This window comes from Vipera ursinii (genome assembly GCF_947247035.1).
Source record: "Vipera ursinii genome assembly, chromosome: 1".
NCBI classification, from domain to species: domain Eukaryota; kingdom Metazoa; phylum Chordata; class Lepidosauria; order Squamata; family Viperidae; genus Vipera; species Vipera ursinii.
In genome coordinates, this window is record NC_139512.1 from 114862732 (window position 1) to 114888849 (window position 26118).

Consider the following 26118-nt stretch of genomic DNA (forward strand, 5'->3'; position numbering starts at 1 on the left):
TGTCTTGGGGTTGTTTTGCTGCCTCTGGCACTGGGTGCCTTAAATGTGTGCAAGGCATCATGAAATCTGAGGATTACCAAAGGATTTTGGGTCGCACTGTAGAGCCCAGAGTCAGAAAGCTGGGTTTGCGTCCGAGATCTTGGGTCTTCCAGCAGGACAATGACCCCAAACATACGTCAAAAAGCACCCAGAAATGGATGGCAAGAAAGTGCTGGAGAGTTCTGAAGTGGCCAGCAATGAGTCCAGATCTGAATCCCATTGAACACCTGTGGAGAGATCTTAAAATTGCTGTTGGGAAAAGGCGCCCTTCCAATAAGAGAGACCTGGAGCAGTTTGCAAAGGAAGAGTGGTCCAAAATTCCGGGTGAGAGGTGTAAGAAGCTTATTGATGCTTATAGGAAGCAACTGATTTCAGTTATTTTTTCCAAAGGGTGTGCAAACAAATATTAAGGGTGCCAATAATTTTGTCTGGCCCATTTTTGGAGTTTTGTTTGACATTATGTCCAATTTGCTTTTTTTCCTCCCTTTTTTTGTTGTGTTCCAATACACACAAAGGGAATAAACCTGTGTATAGCAAAACATGTGTTCCTGCAATAGTTTTCTGTGAGAAATACTTGTTTTCTGGAAAAATTTCTGGGGTGTCAACAATTTCGGCCATGACTGTACTTCGTAGCAATATGTTCACCATTTGTGCATAGTTCTATCTGAAACTCAGTCTTGTACTGTTTAAAATCGTAAAATCTTGCCAGTTGCTTTTTAGAGGTATTGGGTAGAGGGTCTTTATTTGTCGTGTGTGTGTGTGTGTGTGTGTGTGTGTGTGTGTGTATGAAACTTCCATTTTTGTAACACATACACAAGCAACTATAGACCTGTGAACTGGGCTTTTCTATAACTAATTTCCTGCAAACTGGATATCTGCATTTTAATTCTTAACATTTAAAAATGGTGCTGATGGTAGTAAAAGTAAATAGCGATTTGATTTTATTGAAATTGATTTCTATGCAAGAGGGGGAGGAAGGGATTGATCCTCTTGTCATCATGCCTCCATGCTATTTAGTCTGAAAATGCCACTATAAAATGGACTTCAACATTTGTATTTTAACTTTTTAATTACCATTTTGAATTGTTAAAGCAACTAATTTTTTTTCTACATTTACTTAGTTGCTGTGAAAACTGGTCCCGCTTGTTTCTGTTGAAAAGTGAATGCACAGCTAGTTTGTTTCCTTAAACTGTGCAGACAGCTGGCAAGGGCTGTTTGTAAAAAAAAAAAGTTGAAACAGTGTGCAGCTGCTTTGAAAGGGTCAGAAAAGTTCTGGTGGAATTACTAGCTATATTGTTTTGAAAAAAGCTACATTGTTTTAAAATATGGGGAAATGTAAAGGAAACCTGGTAACCCAAATGAGCACCCTGTTGAGCTTGGATTCTCTGGATCTGTCCTCAGAAAAAGTGGTGCTTTTTATGCAATAAACTTTACTCTGAAGAGGAACCATCTATTTTAAAAAGCCAATGAGTCAAAAGTGCACACAAAACTAATTCAGACTCTTATAGACCCTTGGCTTCCTCTAAGAATGCTGAGCTGTTACTACAAGTAGTCCTTGACTTACAAGTTTGTTTAGTGACCATTCAAAATTACAATGGCACTGAAAAAAGTGACTTATGACCATTTTTCACACATATGACCGTTGCAGCATCCTTGTGCTCACATGATCAAAATTCGCAACCGACTCCTATTTATGATAGTTGCAGTGTCCCGGGATCATGTGATCACCTTTTGCAAACTTTTGACAAGCAAAATCAATGAGGAAGCCAGATTAATTTAACAGCTGGATTACTAATTTATCAGCTGCAGTGATTCACTTAACAACTGAGGCAATAAAGGTCATAAAATGGGGCAAAATTCACTTAACAACTGTCTCACTTAGAAAAAGAAATTTTGGGCCTAATTGTGGCCATATGTTGAGGACTACCTGCATTAGCGATTCTAGGTGTTTGGATAGACTACTGTATATGGAGTTATTTGTCTTGTTACATGAGATTTAAATCTGCACCACATCCACCTCTACAACACTCACTGCCATTCATCATATTTAGCAAGAGAAGAAAAGGAAGCTTGTCAAAAAGCTTCATGACAAAACATAGCAATAGTCTCAATTCCCATTCAACCCAATTTGAACACCAGACTATCTTGTTAAGCATCTGGAACATAGGTCACTAAAGCAGACCAAAGAATAATAGTTAAATATTTTAACAAAATTACTTAAAATGTAGTTTATAGGAATAATCCTTTAAACAGTACAATGGGATATTCCCATTTGAGAAGGAAACGTGTATAAAATGTAAATTTCCTAAATGTTTTGCTTCATCTTTTTAATATGCAAATCAATCTTGTTACACTCAATCCAAATGATTTAATTCCTTGTTCAAGCAAGGTTTGTCAATGAATCTTTGGAGTTCCTTATCTCAAAAATGTACTTGCTATCCTGACAGGCACATCATAGGAACAGTCCAATGTGTAGCTTGTGCCACAGGCACACCAAAATCTACTTTGTCCCTTCTTGCTCTATTCATAAAATCTGCCCAATCCAGTGATATTAAAATTACAGTGGAGATTTAATTTTAAAATTAAAATTGAAAATTGGGTTTATGTGTGTGTGTTAAAAATTCTGATCCATTAAATGTAAATTAAAAAAAGAGTCACATACAGTAGAAGAGACAGTTGTAAAGAAGTGGCTTGAATGAAAATATGTCTATGGTTGTATTAAAATAAATTTCTGGTCCATTCCATGGCTGGAGTAAATGAGCATAGGATACCTGCTTGAAGTGGGGGTTGAATGTATTAATTTAATAAACACACAATTCAGCTGTTGAGGGTGGCCAAATTTTGAAGACAAATCTTTGAAATATTTATAGAGGAGGTCTAGGCTTTGTTAATACAGAATAACAGAGTAACAGAGTTGGAAAGGACCTAGTCCAACCCGCTGCTCAGGCAGGAAACACTATTCCATTTGAGATAACTGGTTGTCCAATCTCTCCTTAAAACAACTACAAGTGTTGTGGTCACACCCAATACTTGTAGACGTGACGTAAAACTAACCATTTAAAGTAGTGCTTAAAGCAGGGGTGTCAAACTCAATTTCATTGAGGGCCGCATCAGCATTGCAGTTGCCCTCAGGGGGCCGGGTGGGCGTGGCCTACTGGGTGGGCGTGGCTAGAGTGCGTATGGCCTACTGGGTGGGCATGGCCAGCTCTACATCGTTCGCATCAAGGGTGCCTATGGGGGCCTGGGCAGGAGTGGGACAGATCTGAGGGTCTCTGGCAGAAGGAGGGTCTCTGGGCCAGGGCCAAGGCAGTGGGGGCTGTTCCCTCACTGTTTCCAGGATGGCTTCGCGGGCCACATGAAACCACTTCGCGGGCCAGATCTGGCCCCCGGGCCTTGTGTTTGACATGTCTGGCTTAAAGGCTGTAACTGAAAAATATAGAAGCTAGAGAACAAAATAAAACAACACAACATGCATTGCTTCTTCTGGGACCTCTGGTGCAACATTTCTCACAATTCCTTCCTGGGCTTGTTGGTTTTTCTTACTCTGGCTTGGTAACCACATTACCATAGACTGGTGGAGAGGATGAATTTGGTGCAGTTGCAAGGGCTGCATATCCGTCGACTTGGTAAGGCACATAAACCACGGATGCCTGCAACAGAAAATAATACCTGTATATAAAAATACTGACTGTACCTTGGGGGCATCTTACTCCAGGTAGGAGTTGTATATTTTTAATTCTAGCACTCTGCTTACCTAGAAAAAGCTGGGAGCCTCACCAATTTCTGAAACCTTTGAGTTGTAAGCTCTGATAGAGAATTCTTTAAAGGTATGAATTAACACCCAAATGACTTAGGACCTGACCTTTAAATCTTCTTTCTCTGATCAAATCTGCCCACCTGGTCCAGATATAAAAAGCTAAAACTATTATAAAAGGAACAAATGTTTACCTGGTCATTAGCACAGCAAGTCGCCTGGCATCCAAAATGTGCAAGTGACACTGTGATGAAAAGTTCCAGCAATCTGAACAAGAACAGCACACTGGAGAGGCAAATGCCGACGGTCTGTAGAGTAGGGACACATGTGGAAAGATTGTGATTTGCTGAGAAATTAATGTGCTACACCATTAAAAGGGACTCCCAGCTGCTTCCTTGAAAACACTGGGAGAAACAATTGTATCAGGAAAAACAGGGGCAGTATACAGTACGTGATATTAAATTTCTGGGAGTCTACCTCTGTGAAGATCGGACCTGGAAAGTTAACACAACCCAGGTGGCTAGAAAGGCCCAACAGAGGCTTCACTTTCTTAGGGTCTTGCGGAAGAACAGGGTAGAACAACAGCTAATGACCCTCTTTTACCGGTCTACTATAGAGAGCGTCCTCTCGTATGGTATTGTGGTTTGGTATGCCGGTCTGACAGCCGCGGATAGGAAAGTATTACAGAGGGTAGTGAGCACAGCACAAGACATTGTGGGCTGTTCCCTGACACCACTGGATGACATCGCCAGGGCTCGTTGCCTTGGAAGAGTGAGGAAGATTCTCAGGGATGACTCACACCCTGGACGGTATCTCTTTACTCTCCTACCATCCGGTAGGAGATATAGGAATATAGCCAGCTGTACCAACAGGCTGAAAAATAGCTTTTATCCATGGGCTGTTAGGCTTTTAAATGGGACATAATCTCTGTGAACTTATGCAGAATTGACTTGGGAGGCCGGTGTGTGGTGTAGTTGGTTCACATGGTGTGGTAAGATGGAGGGTTTGTTGTCACTGTGTGTTGGGGGGAGAGAGCACGGGGGGGGGGTAGGCTCAGCTAATCTCAATGTACACATGTTGTACTTTGACAATAAAGGTTTATTATTATTATTATTATTATTATTATTATTATTATTATTATTATTATTATTATTATTATTATTATTATATTATGAGAAAACCAAATCAGGGAACATTGTAGCATCATTATGTTTTGCAGTATCTCATATATATCCCAGAGAATCAAATGGGAATATTTCAGAGTCACATATAAAATCAAATATTTGCACAAGAAAACAGACTTCACCTGAGCCTGGTTACTACTTTATGCATCATTAAAAGCTGTTCATGTGGGACAATCCAACATACATTCTAAATCATTAAGTTTTATAGATGCAAAAATTCAAAACTAATTCAAAAACTACCAACACAGACAAACAATAAAAAGTAAACAATAACTTAACCGAAGAACACTCCCATCAACATTTACAGGGCAAGCCGCTAGTATATAAGCAGAGATCAACCAAGAACCCCATTTAAAATTATTTTTTTCATTCCTAGGAAGTACGTGAACTTTGGCAAGTTTTGTTAAAACAGTCAAGATAAACTTAACTCCCATTTGGTCTTGCCTATGTCAGTAGCTCTATCTAACATGCCAAAACCCAGGATAATTTTGCCTGCCATGTAACTATTAAATATGAGGGATCCATCAGAACAATGAAGAAGGGAGAAATCAAACTCAGCTTTACTACTTTGAATCCAGATTTTAAGGAGAAAATCTTTCCAGGGTTGACCTGTTGAACGGTTGAACCCTTGAAAGCCCCACAGCCTCCAAGCACCATAAAAGGATGTCCACGGCATCCCTCATTTCACCTAGGCCAGAGGTGTATAACAGTATCATCAGCATACTGGTGATACCTCATCACATGGTGATGGGCGATCTTACCCAGCAGTTCCGTGTAGGAGTTAAAAAAGAGCAGAAACTCTGAGCGCTGTGGCATCCCGCAAAGCAGGATCTGTGGGCCCCTATCGCTCCCTATCAACACCGATTGGGACTCGCCTCAGAGGAATGAGGTAAACCAGCACAGAACTGTGCTGCCCACCCCAATGTTCTGTACCAGCCTACTACTGGCCCTGCAGAAAAGGCAGGGACAACCCCTTTACAAAAAGGCAAGAGGCTGGAACTAAGCCTGCCAAATTTATTGACACAAAACAGAGCAAACAGAACAAAACAAAAACACGAACCTTGAAACAGGAGCTATTCAAACGGTTGCCTTCAGCAAACCAGCCCTCCCACACACTCCCCTTTTAAACAGTTCAAGGCGTGGCTTCTCTCTGCCTCCTTCCGAGGTGCCCCATTGCCTTCCTCTGTTTACTCCTGATTGACTGCCTCCTGCATCCGGCATCCTTGAACAGGGCCAGCTGTGGGTCATCTTCATCCACACTGTCAGGCTCACACAGCTGGGTCTGCGTAGTGACCAGATGGGAGGGGCCTGGCTGAGGGCTCTGCGAAGCCTCCGGGCTGTTCTCTGCAGGCTCTCCAACACCCCCCTCCTCCTCCTCTGAATCGTCGGACCCAACTGCCGAACCCACAGGCTGACCCTGAATCACAACACCCAACTCTATACATCAGCCCAAAAAGATAAAATGGTCAATGGTGTCAAAAGCTGCTGAGAGGTCAAGAAGAGCAAGAATGGATGCACCACCTCCAACTGGTCCCTCCACAGATCATCCTTTAGTGCAACCAACATTGTTTCTGTCCCGTATCCAGGCCTGAAACTTGACTGAAAATTGTCCAGATAATCTGTTTCCTCCAGGATCTTCTGGATTGCAAAGGCACTACCTTTTCTAGACTGGACAGAAGTTGTCCAGAATGGTGGAGTCCAGTGATGACTTCTTGAGGAGGGTTTTTACCGGTCCCTCTTTAAAAGGAGCTGGGAGCACTCTCTCCAATCAGGTTGTGTGCTCCCAGCTCCTTTTGTTTGGGTTTTAGAGAAAAATGAAAAGCTATGATGTTAAAATTGAAAGAAAGGCTTCTATGATTCAGGTAACAACATGCTTATTTTTTGCACATGTTAAACTTACAAAAATCAGAGTTCCTGAGAGGAAGAAAAAAAATGATGAAAAATTAACTTGTGGGATGCTCTTGAAGGGATTAAAGATCAAAAGTTTTACTGTGTTGTTGCTTCTGATAGCTCTTAATGAAATTTTGAATTATGCTAATGGATAAAGAAAATAAACAACAATGAAGGTCGTTTAAGGTTAAAATATATATTATTTCTGGTAACACTTCACTGGAGTTTTGCCAATTAAAACTGAATGATGAGGTTTTATAATTTGTTCATAAATAAGAGATAAAGCTTTGATTGAAATATAAGATAATATAATAAGTTATTAATAGGTTATTGAAATTGTACTTGACTTGAAGAAGTCATTTAATTTTCCTTTTTCTTTTTTTCCTTTCTTTGTGCTGTTCATTTTTTCTTTTTATGGTCTTCTTACTTTTTATTAGTTATTTTTGTATTTTTGAGTTTTAATAATCATTATAAATGATTTTCAAGTGAAAAACAGGAAGTCCTCAACTTATGACCACATATGAACTCAATTGAGCCCAACATTCTATTGCTGAGACATTTGTTAAGTGAGTTTTGTCCCATTTTACGATCTTTCTTGCAGTAGCCAAGTGAATCACTGCAGTTGTTAAGTTAATAACACAGTTGTTAAGTGAATCTGGTTTCCCCATTGACTTCCCCTGTCAGAAGGTTGCAAAAGGACCCCCAGAACAATGCAACCGTCATAAATATGAGTCAGTTGACAAGCATCTGAATTTTGATCAGGTAACCACAGGGATGCTGCAACAATGAAAAACGGTCGTAAGTGCCTGTTGTAAGTTTGAACGGTCACTAAACAATCTGTTGTAAGTCGAGAACTCCCTGTAGCACTCATGTCTTCAGGACGGAGATGTATTTTAGGAAAGATTTCAAATCAAATTCAAGGGATCCGGTGTTGATTCTGGTAACTGGCGAAAAGGTTCGTATGTAGAAATGACAGAAATAAAGTTCAGGTCTTAGCAGGCTTTGGAGTTGTGGAAAGTTCCATAAGAAACCACATGCCTACACATTGGGCATGTGGCCACAAACCAAAGGATGCATGCCTATTTTTGCAACTTCTATACCAGGGGTAGGCAACCTTGGCTCTTTTATGACTCGTGGACTTCAACTCCCAGAATTCCTGGTTCAGGAATTCTGGGAGTTGAAATCCACGAGTCATAAAAGAGCCAAGGTTGCCTACCCCTGTTCCATACCCTATTAGAATAGAATGATATCTTTACTGTCACTTAAATGGACACTAGTCAGCATACATTAAAATGAAATTTTGTTCCATACAGTTCTCAAAGGGTAACCAACTCCAATATACACTGCATAAACATGACCAAAAAAAGAATAAATAAACTATGCATATACCCATATATTGTATGTGGCTGTTGTGACTCAGGGCCAGCCTGTGGGTCCGACAGCCGGGTCCGATGTATCGGAGGACTCAGATGAGGGGGAGGAGGGAGACGAACCGGCTGATGATGGTTTGGAGGCTTTGCAGAGTCCTCAGCCGGGGACCTCTTCTCAGCTGCGTGAGCCCGAGAGTGCGGAGGATGATGACCCACAGCTGGCCCTGTTCAAGGACGCCCGACGCAGGAGGCAGTCGAGCAGGAACAAACAAAGAAAGGCTGTGAGACTCCTCGGGAGGAGGCACAGGGAGACCACGCCCTGAGCTCTCTATAAAAGGAGTGTTTGGGGAGGGGCTGGTTGCTGAAAGCAACTTTCCCGCTTGAGAAGACAAGCTCTTGTGTTTTTGTTAACTGCGTAATTAAATCTTGGCAGATGCCTTTTAGCCTTGGAAGCTCTCCAGTCTCTTCTTCTTAAATTGGGGTTTGCCTTTACAAGGCCAGAAGAGGGCTGGTTCAGAACAGTTTGCTTTCAGCCACCCACCCCTTATTACTACGATGGAGCAGCTTCTTGCCGAGAATGCCCAGCTCAACCAGCAACTCACCTTGCTGGCCACTCAGGTGGCACAACTGCAGGCTCAGGTACATGCTGCCCCCCCACCCAGGAGGAAATGTCAGATAGCTATGCCGGATAAATTTCCTGGTAAACCAGAACTGTTTCCTGCCTTCCTGGGACAATGCCAGCTTTATATCAGCGTGAGAGCAGCTGATTTCCCCACTGACCGAGATAAGGTGGGATTCATGTTGAGCCTTCTGTCGGGAGATGCAGCTCGTTGGGGCACGCCTCTGTTGGCACAGCCTAGCCCTTTGTTGGATAACTTTGGGGGGTTTTGTGACCATATGCGCCTCATGTACGAGGACCCGATTAAGGCGCAGACTGCCACCCGACGCCTGAAAGCTTTGAGGCAGGGTCAGCGCCCTCTACAGGCCTATATCAGCGATTTCCGGCTGCTTAGCCAGGATTCCGCCTGGAATGAGGCTGCGCTCGTGGATGCCTTTCAGGATGGCTTGTCAGAGGAGATGTTGGATGAGCTGGCCCGCGTGGACATTCCCTCAGACCTGAATGGGCTGATCCATCTTTGTCTGCGGATCGATGCCCGGCTGCAGCAGCGTAAGAGTCGCCGTGCCACCCCACAGACCCCTGCCGCCCCTGTTGTGCGTGAGCCCCCAGTCCAGAGGGAGGAGCCAATGGAGCTGGGTGCCGCCAGGTCCCGTCTATCGGTGACGGAAATGGACAGACGACGATCGGAGGGGTTGTGTTTTTACTGTGGGGACCCTGGACATTTGGCTGCTTCTTGCCCGAAGAAGCGTCAGCGGGCGTCAATGACCAAGCCTGCCCCGAGAAAGTCCCCTGCTTTGCTGTCGGGAAACGGCCCGAGCCCGATCTAGACGGTGTGATAGATCGGGCGACCCACAACGACCACGCCGAGCGACGCCGTTCCGACGGTGCCTGTGAACCTCCACGGCATTTGATTTTGGAGGCACGTCTGATCCTTCCTGGCAAGCCAGAGGGGATTCCGGTCCATGCCTTAATTGACTCTGGGGCTACCACTAACTTTATGGACTCGGCCTTCGTGGCCAAATGGGCTGTTCCCCAGTGTCCAGTGGATCCGCCCATGCTTGTGGAGACCATCGATGGTCGAGTGCTCCTGTCCGGGCCTATTACGGCCGCCACGCAACCCGTGTGTATGGCCATCAGTACCCATGTGGAGGCCATCCAGTTCTACGTCACTTCGGATCTGCACTTCCCCGTGGTCTTGGGACTGGCGTGGCTCCGGGCGCATGATCCACAGATCTATTGGTCTCAGAACTTGGTCACCTTCCCAAGTTTGCAGTGCGTGGACCACACCCGCCATATCTGTGCCGGCCAGGTGGAGGGTTCCCCAGGGGTTTCCTTGCCTCCCGAACTGTCCGACTTTGCTGACGTGTTCAGCGAGTCAGAGGCGGACCAATTACCCCCGCACAGGCCCTACGACTGCTCCATTGACCTAGTCCCTGATGCGCCTCTCCCAGTGGGGCGTTTGTACTCCATGTCGGAGCCCGAGTTGGCTGCATTGCGGGACTTCCTGACAAAGAATTTGGCTCGCGGTTTCATCCGGCCCTCGTCCTCGCCAGTGTCTGCGCCCGTGCTTTTCGTCAAAAAGAAGTCGGGCGAGTTACGGCTTTGCTGTGACTACCGGAAACTCAACGCCATCACGGTGCGTAACCGCTACCCGCTGCCCCTCATCCCCGAGCTCTTGGACCGACTCCGGGAGGCTAAGATCTTCACGAAACTGGACCTGCGTGGAGCTTACAACCTCGTCAGGGTTCGGCCGGGTGATGAGTGGAAGACGGCGTTTGGTACTCGCTATGGACATTTCGAGTACACGGTGATGCCGTTTGGCCTGACCAACGCCCCCGCTGTGTTTCAGCATTTTATGAACGATATCTTTCGGGATCTGTTGGACCAGTTTGTCGTGATTTACCTGGACGACATCCTGATTTACTCCCCGTCGCGTGAAGCGCATCATCAGCACCTCCGTCAGGTCCTGCAGCGCCTCCGGGAACATCGGCTGTTTGCCAAGTTGGAGAAGTGCCAGTTCTACCAGGTGACCATCGATTTCCTGGGTCACCGCATTTCTCCTGAGGGCATCGCCATGGAGCCGAGTAAAGTCGAGTCGTTGCAGAGTTGGCAACCCCCGCGTCGCGTGAAGGACGTTCAGCGACTCCTTGGATTTGCCAACTACTATCGGACATTCATCCCTGGCTTTGCTGCCTTGACAGCCCCCCTCACCCGGCTCCTGCAGAAGAAGACTCGGTTCCAGTGGAACGCCCCCGAACAACAGGCGTTCCAGGCTTTGAAGGACGCCTTCATGAAGGAGCCCATCTTGAAACATCCCGACCCGCAACGGCCATTTGTCGTGGAGGCGGACGCCTCCGACATTGCCATTGGGGCCGTGTTACTCCAGGCAACGACGCCCAGCGGTACCCTTTTCCCTTGCGCGTATCACTCTCGGAAATTGAACCCCTCGGAGCGCAACTATACCATGTGGGAGAAGGAGCTGCTGGCCATCAAGGCGGCGTTCGAGGCTTGGAGGCATCATCTGGAGGGGGCGCGGCATCAGATCGAGGTCCGGACGGACCACAAGAATCTGGAAAGCCTGCAGACCGCTCGGAATTTGAATCAACGCCAGATCCGGTGGTCCCTCTTCTTTGCGAGGTTTGACTTCCGGGTGCGGTACATACCAAGTGGGCACAACCAGAGAGCGGATGCTCTGTCCAGGAAGCCCGAGTACACCCGAGTGGAAGACAAGCTTCCGCCCAGGACAGTGATCCCCGTCGAGTCTTTTGCTGCGGTGCGGGAGCCGGTGGATATACGGGCTCGGATCCGGGAGGCGCAGCAGCAGGAGGCGTGGGTGGCTCAGCGGAAGGAAGAGGTGGGGCCAGATTCGCCTTGGTCGGTCGCGGATGGACTCCTGTATTATCGTGACCGGCTCTATGTTCCAGGAGGGCCACTCAGGGGACTCGTCCTCAGCCAATGTCATGATAACCCGGCTGCGGGGCATTTTGGCCTGTTCAAGACTCTGAACCTGGTCTCCCGTACTTTCTGGTGGCCCCAAGTCCGACACGATGTCCAGTCTTATGTCACCTCCTGCGTCCCATGCAGGCAGGCCAAGTCAGCGACAGGGGCCCCGCCTGGTTTACTGCAGCCTTTGCCAACGCCCAAGAGACCCTGGGGGGCTGTGTCCATGGACTTTCTGACGGATCTACCCCCATCCTCCGGCTTCACGACAGTGTTTATGGTGGTGGACATGTTGACCAAGATGGCGCACTTCATCCCCTGTCGCGGCTTACCGTCAGCTCGCGCCACTAGTCGCATGTTCATCCAACAGGTGTTCCGGCTGCACGGCCTTCCCGATAGAGTCGTCTCCGATAGGGGGGCCCAGTTTACAGCCCGCTTCTGGCAGGAGTTGATGCGGGCGTTGGACATTAAGGTTTGCCTCTCGTCCGCGCATCATCCTCAGACCGACGGGGGTACCGAGAAGGTCATCGGCATCTTAGAGCAGTATCTGCGCTGCTACGTTAACCTAGAGCAGGACAATTGGGTGGACTATTTGGCCATAGCCGAGTTTGCCTTTAATAACTCGCAACACACCTCCACGCAGATGACACCGTTCTTGGCCAACGTGGGTTATCACCCCAGGTTTTTCCCCCTTTCTCCCGTGGACTCACCGGAGCCGGCAGCGAACGAATTCATGGCGGAGTTACAGGCGATCCATCGGTTGGTGCGACGGCAGCTGGAGAAGGCCAAGGCCGACTACAAGAGGTTCGCCGATCGGTCGAGAAGGGATACGCCTCCACTATCGGTGGGGGATCGGGTCTGGCTGTCCACCAGGAACCTACCATCCACTCGGCCGGCGAGGAAGCTGGACCACCGTTACCTTGGACCGTTCCCAGTCGAGGCCGTCATCAATCCGGTCGCCTATCGTTTAACTCTGCCACGTTCCCTGCGCGTGCACCCCGTCTTCCATCGGTCCTTGTTGGTCCACGAACAACCGGCCTGTCCACTTCGCCAAGCAGAACCTCCCCCATCAGGAACTCGTGATGGAGGCAGCACCCCCGAGTACGAGGTCGCCAGCATCAGGGATTCCCGCTGGCTGAAAGGTCGCTTCCAGTACCTGATCGAGTGGAAAGGGTACGGGCCGGAGGACTTCACATGGGAAGACGCGACCGCCGTTCATGCCCCTGCGTTGGTGACTGCGTTTCACGAACAGTTCCCATCCCGACCGCATCCGGATCGGCAGACCCGGGGGAAGGGCCCTGCGGTGCGGGATAGTGTTGTGACTCAGGGCCAGCCTGTGGGTCCGACAGCCGGGTCCGATGTATCGGAGGACTCAGATGAGGGGGAGGAGGGAGACGAACCGGCTGATGATGGTTTGGAGGCTTTGCAGAGTCCTCAGCCGGGGACCTCTTCTCAGCTGCGTGAGCCCGAGAGTGCGGAGGATGATGACCCACAGCTGGCCCTGTTCAAGGACGCCCGACGCAGGAGGCAGTCGAGCAGGAACAAACAAAGAAAGGCTGTGAGACTCCTCGGGAGGAGGCACAGGGAGACCACGCCCTGAGCTCTCTATAAAAGGAGTGTTTGGGGAGGGGCTGGTTGCTGAAAGCAACTTTCCCGCTTGAGAAGACAAGCTCTTGTGTTTTTGTTAACTGCGTAATTAAATCTTGGCAGATGCCTTTTAGCCTTGGAAGCTCTCCAGTCTCTTCTTCTTAAATTGGGGTTTGCCTTTACAAGGCCAGAAGAGGGCTGGTTCAGAACAGTGGCTCAGAGAAACGACGCAGTCTAGTTTGGATGTAATTCTTACACAGGGCGAGAGAAATGAATCTTGTGAGTTTACCAGACAGATAGCGTATGGGGCAAGGCTTTTCAACCAGTAGTACAGGTACCACCTGTGGTACATTGGCACCTGGCAGGTGATACGTGTCCATCCTAGAAAAGTGGTAGCTGGGGAGGGGAATGAGCTGAACCGGTGGCAGCACCGCACAAGCCTGAGCAAGAGATGGCTGGAGCTGCAGGGCTGTCAGATGTTGGTACTCGGATGCTGCCATATCCTAAAAGTGGTACAATGGGTGAAAAGGCTGAAAAGCCCTAGCATAGGGAACAAAGCTATTACAGAATCGGGTAGTCCTGCTAGAAATACTTTGAAACCTCCTCCTGGAGGGGAGCAACAGAAACAGACCTTGATGTGGGTGTGTGGGGTCACTAACAATGCTTTGAGCTCTAAGCACGTAGCACTTGTAAGCAGAGTCCTGAATAAGAGGAAGTGGCCTTTCTATAATCTTCTCACTTCTCCTTACCTCTCTCTGTATGGACTTTCTGTCTTTGGTACTGCTACCACTAAACCAAACAGTGATGCAGTTTGTTAAGACGCTCTCAGTCGTGCCTCGGTAAAAAGTGGCCAGAATAGATGGAGAAAAGGTGTGCTCTCCTCATCCAATACTATGTCCTCAGTTCCTCTTATGTAACTGAGTAGAAATACAAAACCTATATATACTTACTTCAAATTGCATTCGGGGTTCTTCCAAGCTCACGGGAGGACCCACATTTGCTCAGCTGAATAAACATGTTACCTAGAGAGAGAAAATCTGGACTCCACCTCTTTGTTCACTCTGAACCACTCCTCATCCTTGCTTAACACTGGGATATGTCTATTGTGTACATAAATATTCTTCTGGATTCTACATATGAAGCCAAAATTCTAGAGCAGATTAGTTTACTTACCATTTTCCAGTAGTTCTCAGGTGAATTGTTATTTAAAGAAGAACTGCCACTAATGGACAGCTCAATAATATACTGCAGAATACCAAATGATGCCACTATGGCACTTGTGATGTTCATTCCTAAACTGCATTTCACCTGAAAGAAAAGGGCAATATACCAGTGGAAGAAAAACGAAAGCACAGGTCTTATTAAATTCAAACCATAAAGAAAATTACATCCAACTATGGTAAAACAAGTAGTAAAATCTATCCATGAATGCATTAATGGTGCATAATCCCTCAACAGTGAAACCAGTCATAGGCATGAAGTAACATCACAGGCATCACATAGCAGTTATCAACAGGGTTTTCCACAGTGGAAATCCAAAGCTCACAACTCATTTGAAGGCTTTTCAAATATTGTCAAATTCCTTATTTTTGTTTCTGGAAGTCAGTCTCTGTTGAAGACCAGGTAGTTAAAAGTGATAGGAAAACCGGTAAGGTTTATCGAACATTTTGACTAAGATATGACACACTCTAAGCATTAAACGTTAATGCTAAATGCTCTTTTAACTATACATCATTACAGAGAGGCAACTAGAGAATTGGGAAGGGAGAAACCCTTGGAGCCAGTAGTGAGAATACTGAAAATTTAAAAATTGCTGGTTTTGCTTCAGGAAAGTAGTACTTCTTTGATCAAGGAATTTAAAGTTCTTCTTCTGCTGAATCCACACTGTTTCCCTTTACAAGACAAAAACATTTCTGTGTTGCCACGAGCACTTTAAACCAAAGAGAAACAGGGGAGAAGAAAGCAAGCTCTTTGTAGGAGGGCTAGCATCAGCTCTCTCTTCCCTTGGATTCCCACACTCATTCCATACTTTTACTCCTAATACACGGGGCTTCTTCCTAATGTTGCTCGGTCTGGTTTGAAGACTCGAGGAATGCAAGCTCTTTGCTCTTCACTGTTTCTGATAGCAACAGTGCTCATTTCTGTCATGCTACTGACCGGTTGCACATCAGGAAGGGAATTTGGGAAGAAGCCCAATGCAAAAAGGGGGACTGGAGGAGCCTGTAATTCTGGATGGTTTAACTCTCTCTACTGTTGACATAGAACTTTCAATGGAAGCAAGGCTTGAAAGTGAAAGTTGATCAAAGAAGGAAGGTCAGAGAAGCTTTTGAATTGTTTTTTCCCCCTCAAAAGAGCCTTGGTGGAGCAGTGGGCTAATGCCTCCTTAAGTAACACCAGCTGCCTGCAATTAGTGCAGGTTCGCATCCCACCAGGCTCAAGGTTGACTCAGCCTTCCATCCTTCCGAAGTAGGTAAAATGAGGACCCAGATTGTTGGGGGCAATTAAGCTGACTTTGTAATAATGCCGCTTGGGGGGTGTGTGTGAAAGCCCTAATAAGCAGGCATATACATAGAATGAAGGCTACTGCTAAGCTTATAAGCCGCCCTGAGTCTTCGGAGAAGGGCGGGATATAAATGGAATTAAAATAAAAAAATAAATAAAATAAAATGTTGATTTAAGACTGAGCAGTATCTGAAGACCATAGACAGCATAAAAGGAACAGCATAAAAGAAATTCAAATGCTATATAGCTTTCTCACCAAACTATTATTTGGACGGTTCGCACCCGCTACACATAGTGATCCAGAAGAAATGAACTGGAAAAAGAAAAAAAAAATTGGAAATATCAAGGGACAAATATCAGAAAAGTCTGGGACCCATGGAAATAGTCTTTTTCAACATTATTTTATATATGATTAATATTTTAATTTTGTGAAGCCAGTCTGAATTGTTTTGGATTGGGCAGCCTGGAATATTAATAAATATCCCCCCAACCCCTGCAAAAGCAGACCTGCATCATCCTAAAAAGTTTAAGACGTATAGGAGAAACAGCTTGGATGTCAGGAACTTGTAGCAGACCTATAGCAAAAGGGCAGTCTTTGACTTCTTAAATGCACCAGCCACACTCACAAGGTTGGGCAGGGAACCTAAATACTAACTTATTCCAAAGGAAAAAGAGGGAGGAGAGAAAAGTCCCAAACAGTCCAATGGAGGTGAGCATAATCAATCCTTAGGGAATGCTGGAATGAAGCAAAGTGGGGAAATTCCTGGAGCTGGTTGCTAAGATTCCATACAAGAAAAGGCATTTCAGCTTCCATTCAGATATGCCAACTGAGAATTTGAGTGTGGCTTCTGAGATACTAGCACAGACCTCAATATTTCTGCAGTTTATAATTTAAAGTAAATCTGATGGCTATTTTTCCAAAATATGGCTTCCAAATATTATCTATTTCCTCTTCCCCTTCCCTGCAAAAGAGGCCTTTTCTTTTCTATTTCTTTCTTTAGATTCATTAGAATACTTTCCTAATTTCTTTAAGTAACATTTGGGAGCTTACTATATTCTTGTAATGTGGGACAGTCATGAGCTCCCATTACTGTTAATCCGATGGCTTTTTTTGAAAGTCCCCTTGGACCATTTCTCATAATGCTCCCCCTTGGGATTTAAATGATACGTGAGGAATTCAGGGAGCTGCAGTGCAGACAGGACTTTGACTCTTGGCCATTAATTCCATAGTGAATGACTGAACACAAATTCGCACATACTTACTAAGAGACCTCCCCAAAAGGAGTAAGCTCCAGACAAGACAAAGTACCCTGCGGCAGAAAGACAAATTGCGGGAGCCGCAAAGCCAATGTGGATCAACCCAATCATGATCTGGACGGCCTACGGAAGGAAAACACACAAAATAACAAAAATTAATTCTCTGAATCTGAGAAAGAGAAACATTCTAATTTGTTAGCACTCCAGGAAAGGCATCACTTTCTATCCATCTCTGAAAGGTCCTTGAAAGGGGTTGGGGCTTCTAAGCTTCCAGGGCAGGTGTTGACCCAAGGCCTGCTTTCCTATGGTGAAAAATTCAAATGGGGAGAAGGGACAGTTTGAGAAACCATTGTCACTATGTACCTGACATTTCCTCCAGATTATAATAGACTAGAGTTTGACCTACAGTCAGGCTGCTCTTGTCAGGAAAAACTGTAAGAATATCAAGACGGGCCTTTGAGAGAGGAACATCACTTCTCTCACTACAGACTGCTCTGCAGGAGGAAGTTAACCATAGCCATAAGCACAAAGCGACTTCAACCAGTTTGGGCTGCAGCCAAACTATGATCAAGTTCTTATGGAGAAATGCCCAACACTTGCACTTCTCAAGAGGAGGGATAAAAAGATCTGGCTGAAACTATGGCTGAGCTCCACTTTCTCAGTAAGGAGCAAAGAAAAGGAATGCATATTGGAGTCAGAATTTTTCTGCAAATGCAAATACTAGGAAGAACAGGTTTCTGGAATATACTCCAAAGCCAGACAATAGCCAAGCCAATAACTTCAGCAAGGTGTTCTACCAGTTTTCAGGTGTGGCTCTGTATAATAAAGACAGAGTCCCAATATTTGCCTCAATAAGTGTTTATTCAGCTGAATAGACGGGCCCCTCTCATTTGAGGAGGGAACCCTGAACACACTGTGATACTCATATTAATATGCTTGCTACATTGTTTACTTCATCACCCAGAAACGCTGCCACTCTATAGATAAGATAAAAGAAATACAGAAACAGTCAGCCCCCTCCCTTGGTGGCATTCCAAGGACATTGGTGGTATCTCAGGGACGTTGGGTGTCTCCTGGGGGATTCTGCATGACTCTGAAGACTTGCTGAGGTAACTGTGCCAATTGCACACATTTTCCCTTAAGACTTTCATTTGAATTATTAGATTCAATGGGGCTGTCATGTTTCTTGTTGTTGTTAGTTGCAAAGTCGTATCCGACCCATCACGACCCTATGGACAACGTTTCTCCAGGCCTTCCTGTTCTCTACCATCTTGTGGAGTCCATTTAAGCTCACGCCTACTGCTTCAGTGACTCCATCCAGCTACCTCATTCTCTGTCGTCCCCTTCTTCTATTGCCCTCAATCTTTCCCAGCATTAGGCTCTTCTTCAGTGAGTCCTTCCTTCTCATTAGGTGGCCAAAGTATTTGAGTTTCAACTTCAGGATCTGACCTTCTAAAGAGCAGTCAGGGTTGATCTCCTCTAGGACTGACCGGTTTGATCACCTTGCAGTCCAAGGGACTCGCAGGAGTCTTCTCCAGCACCATAGTTGAAAGGCCTCAATTCAGCCTTTCTTATGGTCCAACTTTCACAGCCATACATTGCAACTGGGAAGACCATAGCCTTGACTATTCGCACTTTTGTTGGCAGGGTGATGTCTCTGCTTTTTAGTGTGCTGTCTAGATTCACCATGGCTTTCCTTCCCAGGAGCAAGCGTCTTTTAATTTCTTGGCTGCAGTCCCTGTCTGCGGTTATCTTGGAGCCCAGGAAAATAAAATCTGTCACTACCTCCATTTTTTCCCCATCTATTTGCCAGGAATTGAGAGCGCCGGATGCCATGATCTTGGTTTTCTTAATGTTAAGTTTGTCAGGTCTCTACATAGCAATAAAACCTTAATGGACTTCAAACAGGTACATTGTGAACATGCTTACCCCAAGTACTTTGATCTCAGCATTGAGAAATTTCTCCAAACGACCCTTTTGGGGAACTTGTTGAGGAGCACTGGTGGACATTCCAAGTGGCTGAGCTCCATACTGCAGATTTGGTATTGCTCCAGATGCCTGAACAGCACCACTGGGAACACCCTGGGCTGTTTGGATTATGTTCGCTCCATTAAAGGCAATTATATTTCCACTGGCCATTCTTGCTGGAAGTATTACCACAGCTAAGTTACCTGCAAACAAACAAGTGAGGAAATGCTTGTGTCTTAGCATAAAGGAGGCAAAATCTGTTCTTTTTCCTTAATCACACTGTATGAGATAACATTCCCCTCCCATCACAGAAGATTGCCAGAAGGGTTCAAGTAGGAGAATAGTAAGTACATACCACTTTCTCAGGAAGCAAAAATTAATCGTGTGTAGCACCATCCCTGAAAGGACCTCTCTGGCCCTTTGTCCAGGCACTCGGGTCCCACTGTCTTAGTCCAGTCCTTTGCCAGCTGCCGGCCTATTCTGCTCACCTTTATCCTCTTACCTAGTCATCCTCCTCGCTCAGCAGCCTGGCTCCTGGCTCCGCTGGTTGATCCTCCCAGCCGCAGCACCTTCGCGGCCACTCAGCTAATAGCTCTCTGGCTCACTCGCTCACCCAGCTCAGCTCTCTTACTTTCCTCCGGCTTTCTTGGCTCCCCTTCTGGCCCGGCTCTCTGTCCCTCACTTGCCCCACTGAGCTCTCCTGCAGCCCTGCTAAGCATGGGCCAGGCGGTGAGGGCGATGATAGCACAAGCCAGTAAACCCTTCTCCCCCTCTCACCTCCTTCGCTATTCTGTCTCTTCCTCCTGTCCTGGCCCCCTGCTTTCCCCAGCCTCTCCCTCTCTCTTCTGGTTTCCTTTCAGCTACTAGTTTCCCCGCTTGCCTTTCTCCTTCTCTGCCAATCGTCCCGGCAGCTCTTCCTGCGCTGCCACTCCCAGATCACTTCTTGTTATTGTTGTTGTTCCACTTTCACCGCTCTCCTCCTCTGTCCTCTCTCTTCTTTCCCTTCCTCCCTATTTCCCCACCCAATCCTCCCCTTTTAAACCCTCTCTGTGTCTACCAGCTCTTCCTCACAAATTTCCGGCCGATCTCCCCGCTCTCCAGGCATCCCGGAACACTTGCAACCGGCAGACCGCTGTTCTCTTAATCTCACCTTATGAGATACCGTTCCCTTCCAACTGCAGAAGATTGCCAGAAGGGTTTAAGAAGCACACACGTTTCTCAGGCAGAAAAAGTTAATCGTGAATAAGGAGGCTTGTCTTCTTGCTTACGTTCCAATATTCAATGCAAAATGGGTCTTTCAAATCCTAGCCCCATCTCAGATCCACCCAACTAAATTACCTGTTCAATTACCTGTTGAGCTCCAGATGGCTCCCGACCTTCGCTCTTTCTGAAGACCTGGTTGTTTGAACAGGCCAGCCTGGACTAAGGGGTTTGGGTTTATTTTTTTTATATTTTTTTATTGAAAAGTTTTACAGTACATTTTTTAAAAGACAAAACCCCTCCCAACCCCCTCCCCTCTCCCCAAACCTCCCCAACTCTTCCCTCCCCTCCCCGACTTCCCAGAGCTAAATACAGGGTATAAAAATACAAACAATCATAATCTACCATATGCAAACAACAATAAGATATTAAATTCTATCGTACTTTAACTTTTATTAAAATGACTACAAATAGTTAATATATCGCATAGGTCCAATACTTATTCAAATGCTAGGTGAAACTTTTTAGTCCCATATTTATTCTGGATGTAATCAATCCATCTTCTCCACTCCACAATATATCTCTGTTGCGACTGGTCTTTCAAGTACGCTGAAATCTTTGCCATTTCCGCCAGGGTTTGGGTTTATTTTTTAACTATTTATTGTTAGGGCTAAATCAATTAATTTTACTTTTAACTTTTGTACTTGTATTTTATTGCCCTGTACACCCCCCGAGTCCTTTGGGAGAAGGGCGGTATAGAAATTTAATAAATAAATAAATGCGCTCTCTCGTGTGGACAAAGTGTTACTGTAATGTCCCTTCTGTCCTGTTAGTGGCAATTAGATCTAAAGGCATCAGACATGGATGATCATGTTGATTGCCATCTTCCAGCAATACCAATTTGGACAGAACAAATTATTGCAAAGGCCTTAAGAGCAGGCATCTGCATGCCGGGTTTGTTTCTGGAATGTGGTGAGATTTCTTATCAGAAATCAACTGGAACATCAGCCTGGTTTCCAAAAAAAGAAAGAAAGAAAAGAAAGTCTGGATAACCCCAGAAAAAAGTGAAGTGATAAAGCAAAGTCCCAAATGCTATCGACATCTAGTGGCCCTCTAGATCTTTAAAACCTGGACCCAATAGGCTGAATCGCATACACAATTAAGATTTGAGCATCCCTTAAGATAGTGGTGGCGAACCTATGGCACGCATGCCAGAGGTGGCACTCAAGAGCCCACTATGCAGGCATGTGTGCCGTCACCCCAGAGAGAGGGATGTGGGGCCAGGCTGCTCCCCTCTCCACATATGCAGAGTCTGGGAACAGCTGCGAGAGCCGGGTGGGGAGAGGAAACCTATAAAAGGTTTTGGTGGGAAAGTGAGTGAGTGAGTGGACTTTGGAAGTGACCAGTGGTGAGTTTCAAACAATTTAACAACCGGTTCTCTGCCTCGCCTTCCCTCAGCCGTGGTCGGGTGGGCTTCTCAGTGGGTCTGCTGGGGTGGGGGCAGGAGGTCCTGGTTGCAGAATTGCTGGAGGTCTCAGCTGGGGGACAGCAGGGTATGTTGGGGGGGGGGCTGCAGGAGTCTCAGACTGGGGTGGGTGCAGGAGGGTGGAGGGGTCTACAGGTCCCAGCTGGGGGAAGGCAAGGGGGTCCGGCTAGGGGGGGCGGGAGAGCTGGGATGCCTCAATGGAGGAAAGCCGCCCCTCCCACCGGCCAAGCCTCTCATCCAAACAGCGTTCATGTTGGATTGCATAGAAGGGGCACCAGGCAGGGGGCTGGGGGGGAGGTGGCTGGCAAGGGGAATCAGAGCCGCCATCTCCCTTCCGCAGTGCAGCCCCATCAGCGTGGGCAGACACAGCCCCGCGATGGCCAGAAGGCAGCCCTCGCCCGGTGCGAGCCCTGTCCACTTGGTGGCTCTGACAGGGGTGGCGGCTGCTGCTGCTGCTCCTGATGCTTCATGCCCCTCAATCGGCCAACCATGCAGGGAAGCAGGAGGAGGAGTGGTGGCCGGGTGTCTGGAGCCGCCTCAGCTACTTGCTGGCAGCGGCACCTGGGCAACGTATGGGGCTGGGCAGGAGGCAGTGGTAGTGATCACTGTTATCGCTAGGCCTGGCAGGCAGCAGCTCTGTAAGCAAAGCTGTGCTGCCCATCCCTGTGCTGGTGGGACCAGTGGCAGGGGAAGAGGGGTTCCGGCATGCACGAACCCTTCACCGCTGTCGCCCCATGTGTGCCCCGGGACGTGCATGCAGAACAATGCGTAGTGGCAGCATCAAGGGGTGTGTGTGTGCTGGAGCCCGCCTTCCCCCCACCACCACCACCAGCAGCATGAGAATGGGCAGCACAGCTTTGCTTCTGGAGCTGCTGCCAGCCGGGCCTGGCAATGCAGGGCTATGCTGCCAGCTGGGTCTGGTGATGCAGGATTGCCCTCACCTCCTGCCCAGTTCCAAGCCACGTGCACAGGAGGTGGTGAGCGCACGGGGGCTGACAGCATCTGGTAGCAGTGCATAGCCCACTGTGAATACTGGGCTGGACCTCCAGCAGCAGCACTGCGGCGGCATTGGCAGCACACCAAGTCAGGGGAACATGTGATGCAGGCCGCCGGACACACCTATAACATCCCAACTCTAGTTGGAGGAGCAAGTCACCACTGGTCATCTCAGCCCCCTCGAGGGTCTTGCCCTTGGCCCGCGGGTGGAGCTCATCTCCCTCAGTATTTACCATGGCCACCAGTCACTCATGTAGGTCCATTAGGCTGCCACCCAGCCTGAAGGAGGCAAAGTGGTCGGCTAGGAAGCCCCGCATAGAGGTGGTAGAGCACGCCCAGGCCCAGCAGAGATGGGGAGGCACGCAATCCTAGCTGCATCATGTGCCTCTCCCTTCCCCTACTCCACCTGCTGCTGGTCTGGTATTCGCAGTGGGCTGCGGAACCCCAGAGTGTGCCACTTGTGGGGCTGGCAGGCTATGGCTGCTGACAGACACCGTCAGCCGCCATGCGCTCGCTGGCCTGTGTGTGCAGGGGCTGATGGTGTCAGGCACCAGCTACCCTGGCCCCTGCCTCACCTTGCTGCACAGCAATGGTTCCCACACCCTTTCCGCTGCCTCACCCCACAGGATGAGCCTCCTGCGCACTGCCCCACCCGCCAGACACTCCCTGGATCTCCAACCCTGCCCAGCCCGCACAGGCGTCCCTCCCCACGAGCAACAGTGAGGTGGCCACGTCCACCCAGTCTGCCATTACCATCGCAGCCATGCCCACCCAGTGGGCCACGCCCATTGGGCACCAGGTGATAAATAAGTGGGATTTGGGTTGCAGTTTGGCCACTCGGTCTCCAAAAGGTTTGCCATCGCTGTCTTAAGAGAAAGCTGTTTTCCTTCAATCAGAATAGAGCTGGAAGGGACCTTGGAGGTCTTCTAGTCCAACCCCCTGCTCAAGCAGGAGACCGTATACCATTTCAGACAAGTGGCTGTCCAGTCTTTTCTTAAAAACCTCCAGTGATGAAGGACCTACAACTTCTGAAGGCAAGCCTTTCCACTGGTTAATTGTTCTCATTTGTCAGGAAGTTCCTCCTTAATCCCAGGTTGCTTCTCTCCTTGATTAGTTTCCATCCATTGTTTCTCGTCTTGCCCTCTGGTGCTTTGGAAAATAAGCTGACCCCCTCCTTTGTAGCAATCTCCCAAATATTGGAATGCTGCTATCACGCCCACCCATCCACCTCGCCCTTCTTTTCCCTAGACTAGCCAAATCCAATTCTTGCAACCGTTCTTCATATGTGTTTTAGTTTCCAGCCCTTAATCATCTTAGTTGCCCTTCTCTGCAGCTTCTTGAGCGTAGAAATTAAAAGTTAAAGTTAAGCAGAAATCGATTCCCCCTGCCCCGACCCAATAAGCCCACTGCATATTGGGCATTTCCATCGCGGAAACACTGATTACAAACTCTGCTAATTCTGCCCCAAAATGCTCCCATCTAGAAGGCCTGCGGTGACTCGCATGGCTGGGAAAACCACGGATGGATGGGAGCAGGGAAGAACCATACATTAATTTTTATTTTTTAAAAAGTAACCAGAATCTACTCACGACAACCGCTGAAAACGAGAAACGCAAACGCATCTGGGAGAAACGAAAGCGATCTACCAGGAGCAAGTGGAGGGCGGGGCTTTCCCACCCTACTAAAAGGAGAGGTTTGCTCAGACCTTAAACTGAAGACTCCCGAAAAATAAAGTTTCTTGCTCCCTTAACTGTGTTGCAGTAAATAAGAGTTTGGACCCGGGAATCTTCTGCTTGATTTAGAGAGGAAAGGCAAACTACTTGTCCAAGTTTATAATGCCTTGTTATTCCCAGACTAAAACGAATCACTGAAATCAAACGCATCCCTCGACATCTCTTGCGCTTTCTCCCAAAATATGCAAGTCACACGCTGGGAGGGGCTGGTTTTTAACCCCTCGGGGTCTACTACAGTCTTTGCATGAATCGCCAGAAGTAAGAAGGGGACGCGCAGTGCAGTCTACCCGTTTTAACCCTCGGAGCTCTTTAAATAGTCGTAGTCCAGCAGAAATGGCAGAAAGTGAAGAAGAACTAAAGAGCCTCTTGTTGCGAGTGAAGAAGGAGAGTGCAAAACTTGGGTTGAAACTAAACATTAAGAAAACCAAGATCATGGCACCTGGCCCTCTCAATTCCTGGCAAATAGATGGGGAAGAAATGGAGGTAGTGACAGATTTTATTTTCCTGGGCTCCAAGATCACTGCAGAGGGGGACTGTAGCCAAGAAATTAAAAGACGCTTGCTCCTCGGGAGTAGAGCCATGGCAAATCTAGACAGCACACTAAAAAGCAGAGACATCACCCTGTCAACAAAAGTGCGTATAGTCAAGGCTATGGTCTTCCCAGTTGCAATGTATGGCAGTGAAAGCTGGACCATAAGAAAGGCTGAGCGCCAAAGAATTGAGGCCTTTGAACTATGGTGCTAGAGAAGACTCCTGCGAGTCCCTTGGACTGCAAGGCGATCAAACCGGTCAGTCCTAGAGGAGATCAACCCTGACTGCTCTTTAGAAGGCCAGATCCTGAAGCTAAAACTCAAATACTTTGGCCACCTAATGAGAAGGAAGGACTCACTGGAGAAGAGCCTAATGCTGGGAAAGATTGAGGGCAATAGAAGAAGGGGACGACAGAGAATGAGGTGGCTGGATGGAGTCACTGAAGCAGTACGCGTGAGCCTAGATGGACTCCAGAAGATGGTAGAGGACAGGAAGGCCTGGAGGAACGTTGTCCATAGGGTCGCGATGGGTCGGACACGACTTCGCAACTAACAACAACAAGTCCAGCAGAGAGGTTTTTTTCTCTTCTCTCTCCTTTTCCTCCACCGGGGCTCTTTATAGCTTTCGACTTACTCTTTCTGGCGCTTGAACAGAGTCGCAATGATGCGAAGGGGAAACCGGAGGGAGTCAGTCCCCGGTTCCAATTGTGTTCCTTCAGAAACTTTTCCTGGAAAAACTTGCAAGGATCTCAGAAGCTGCTGAAACATCTGGATCATATTGTTTTGTCAGTAGAGTTGCATATTTCATTTTTACTTTTGTACAGACTATGTTATAGTCCAACCTCAAACCATGGGATTCATAATAAAGTCTAGATCTTCCTTTAGCAGGAACATCCAACATTAGTGTACCAAATGAAGCTTTATAAAGTCATTCCAGGTCCAGCTATGATATACTTGAAACAAAGGTTGGATCCTGGTAGATAAAGTGAGCTGTCATTTATACCAATCAGAGCTTACTTCTTTGGGCTTAGCTGTAAGTGCAACTAAGGAAAATTTTCTAAGG

General features: G+C 47.2%; 1 protein-coding gene across 1 annotated transcript; it reads right to left on the reverse strand.

The window, feature by feature from the left end:
• Window positions 1-25832, reverse strand: LOC310632484 (membrane-spanning 4-domains subfamily A member 15-like; the record flags this gene model as incomplete). The annotated part of the gene is made up of 9 exons (XM_083349704.1): window positions 1-3106; window positions 3451-3689; window positions 3988-4101; window positions 14557-14691; window positions 16142-16198; window positions 17149-17265; window positions 19072-19313; window positions 24382-24503; window positions 25690-25832. The coding sequence occupies 8 exons, from the start codon at window positions 25830-25832 to the stop codon at window positions 3579-3581; spliced, it is 1041 nt and encodes a 346-aa protein (XP_083205830.1). The 3' UTR covers window positions 1-3106; window positions 3451-3578.
• Between the last annotated feature and the right edge of the window lie 286 nt (window positions 25833-26118).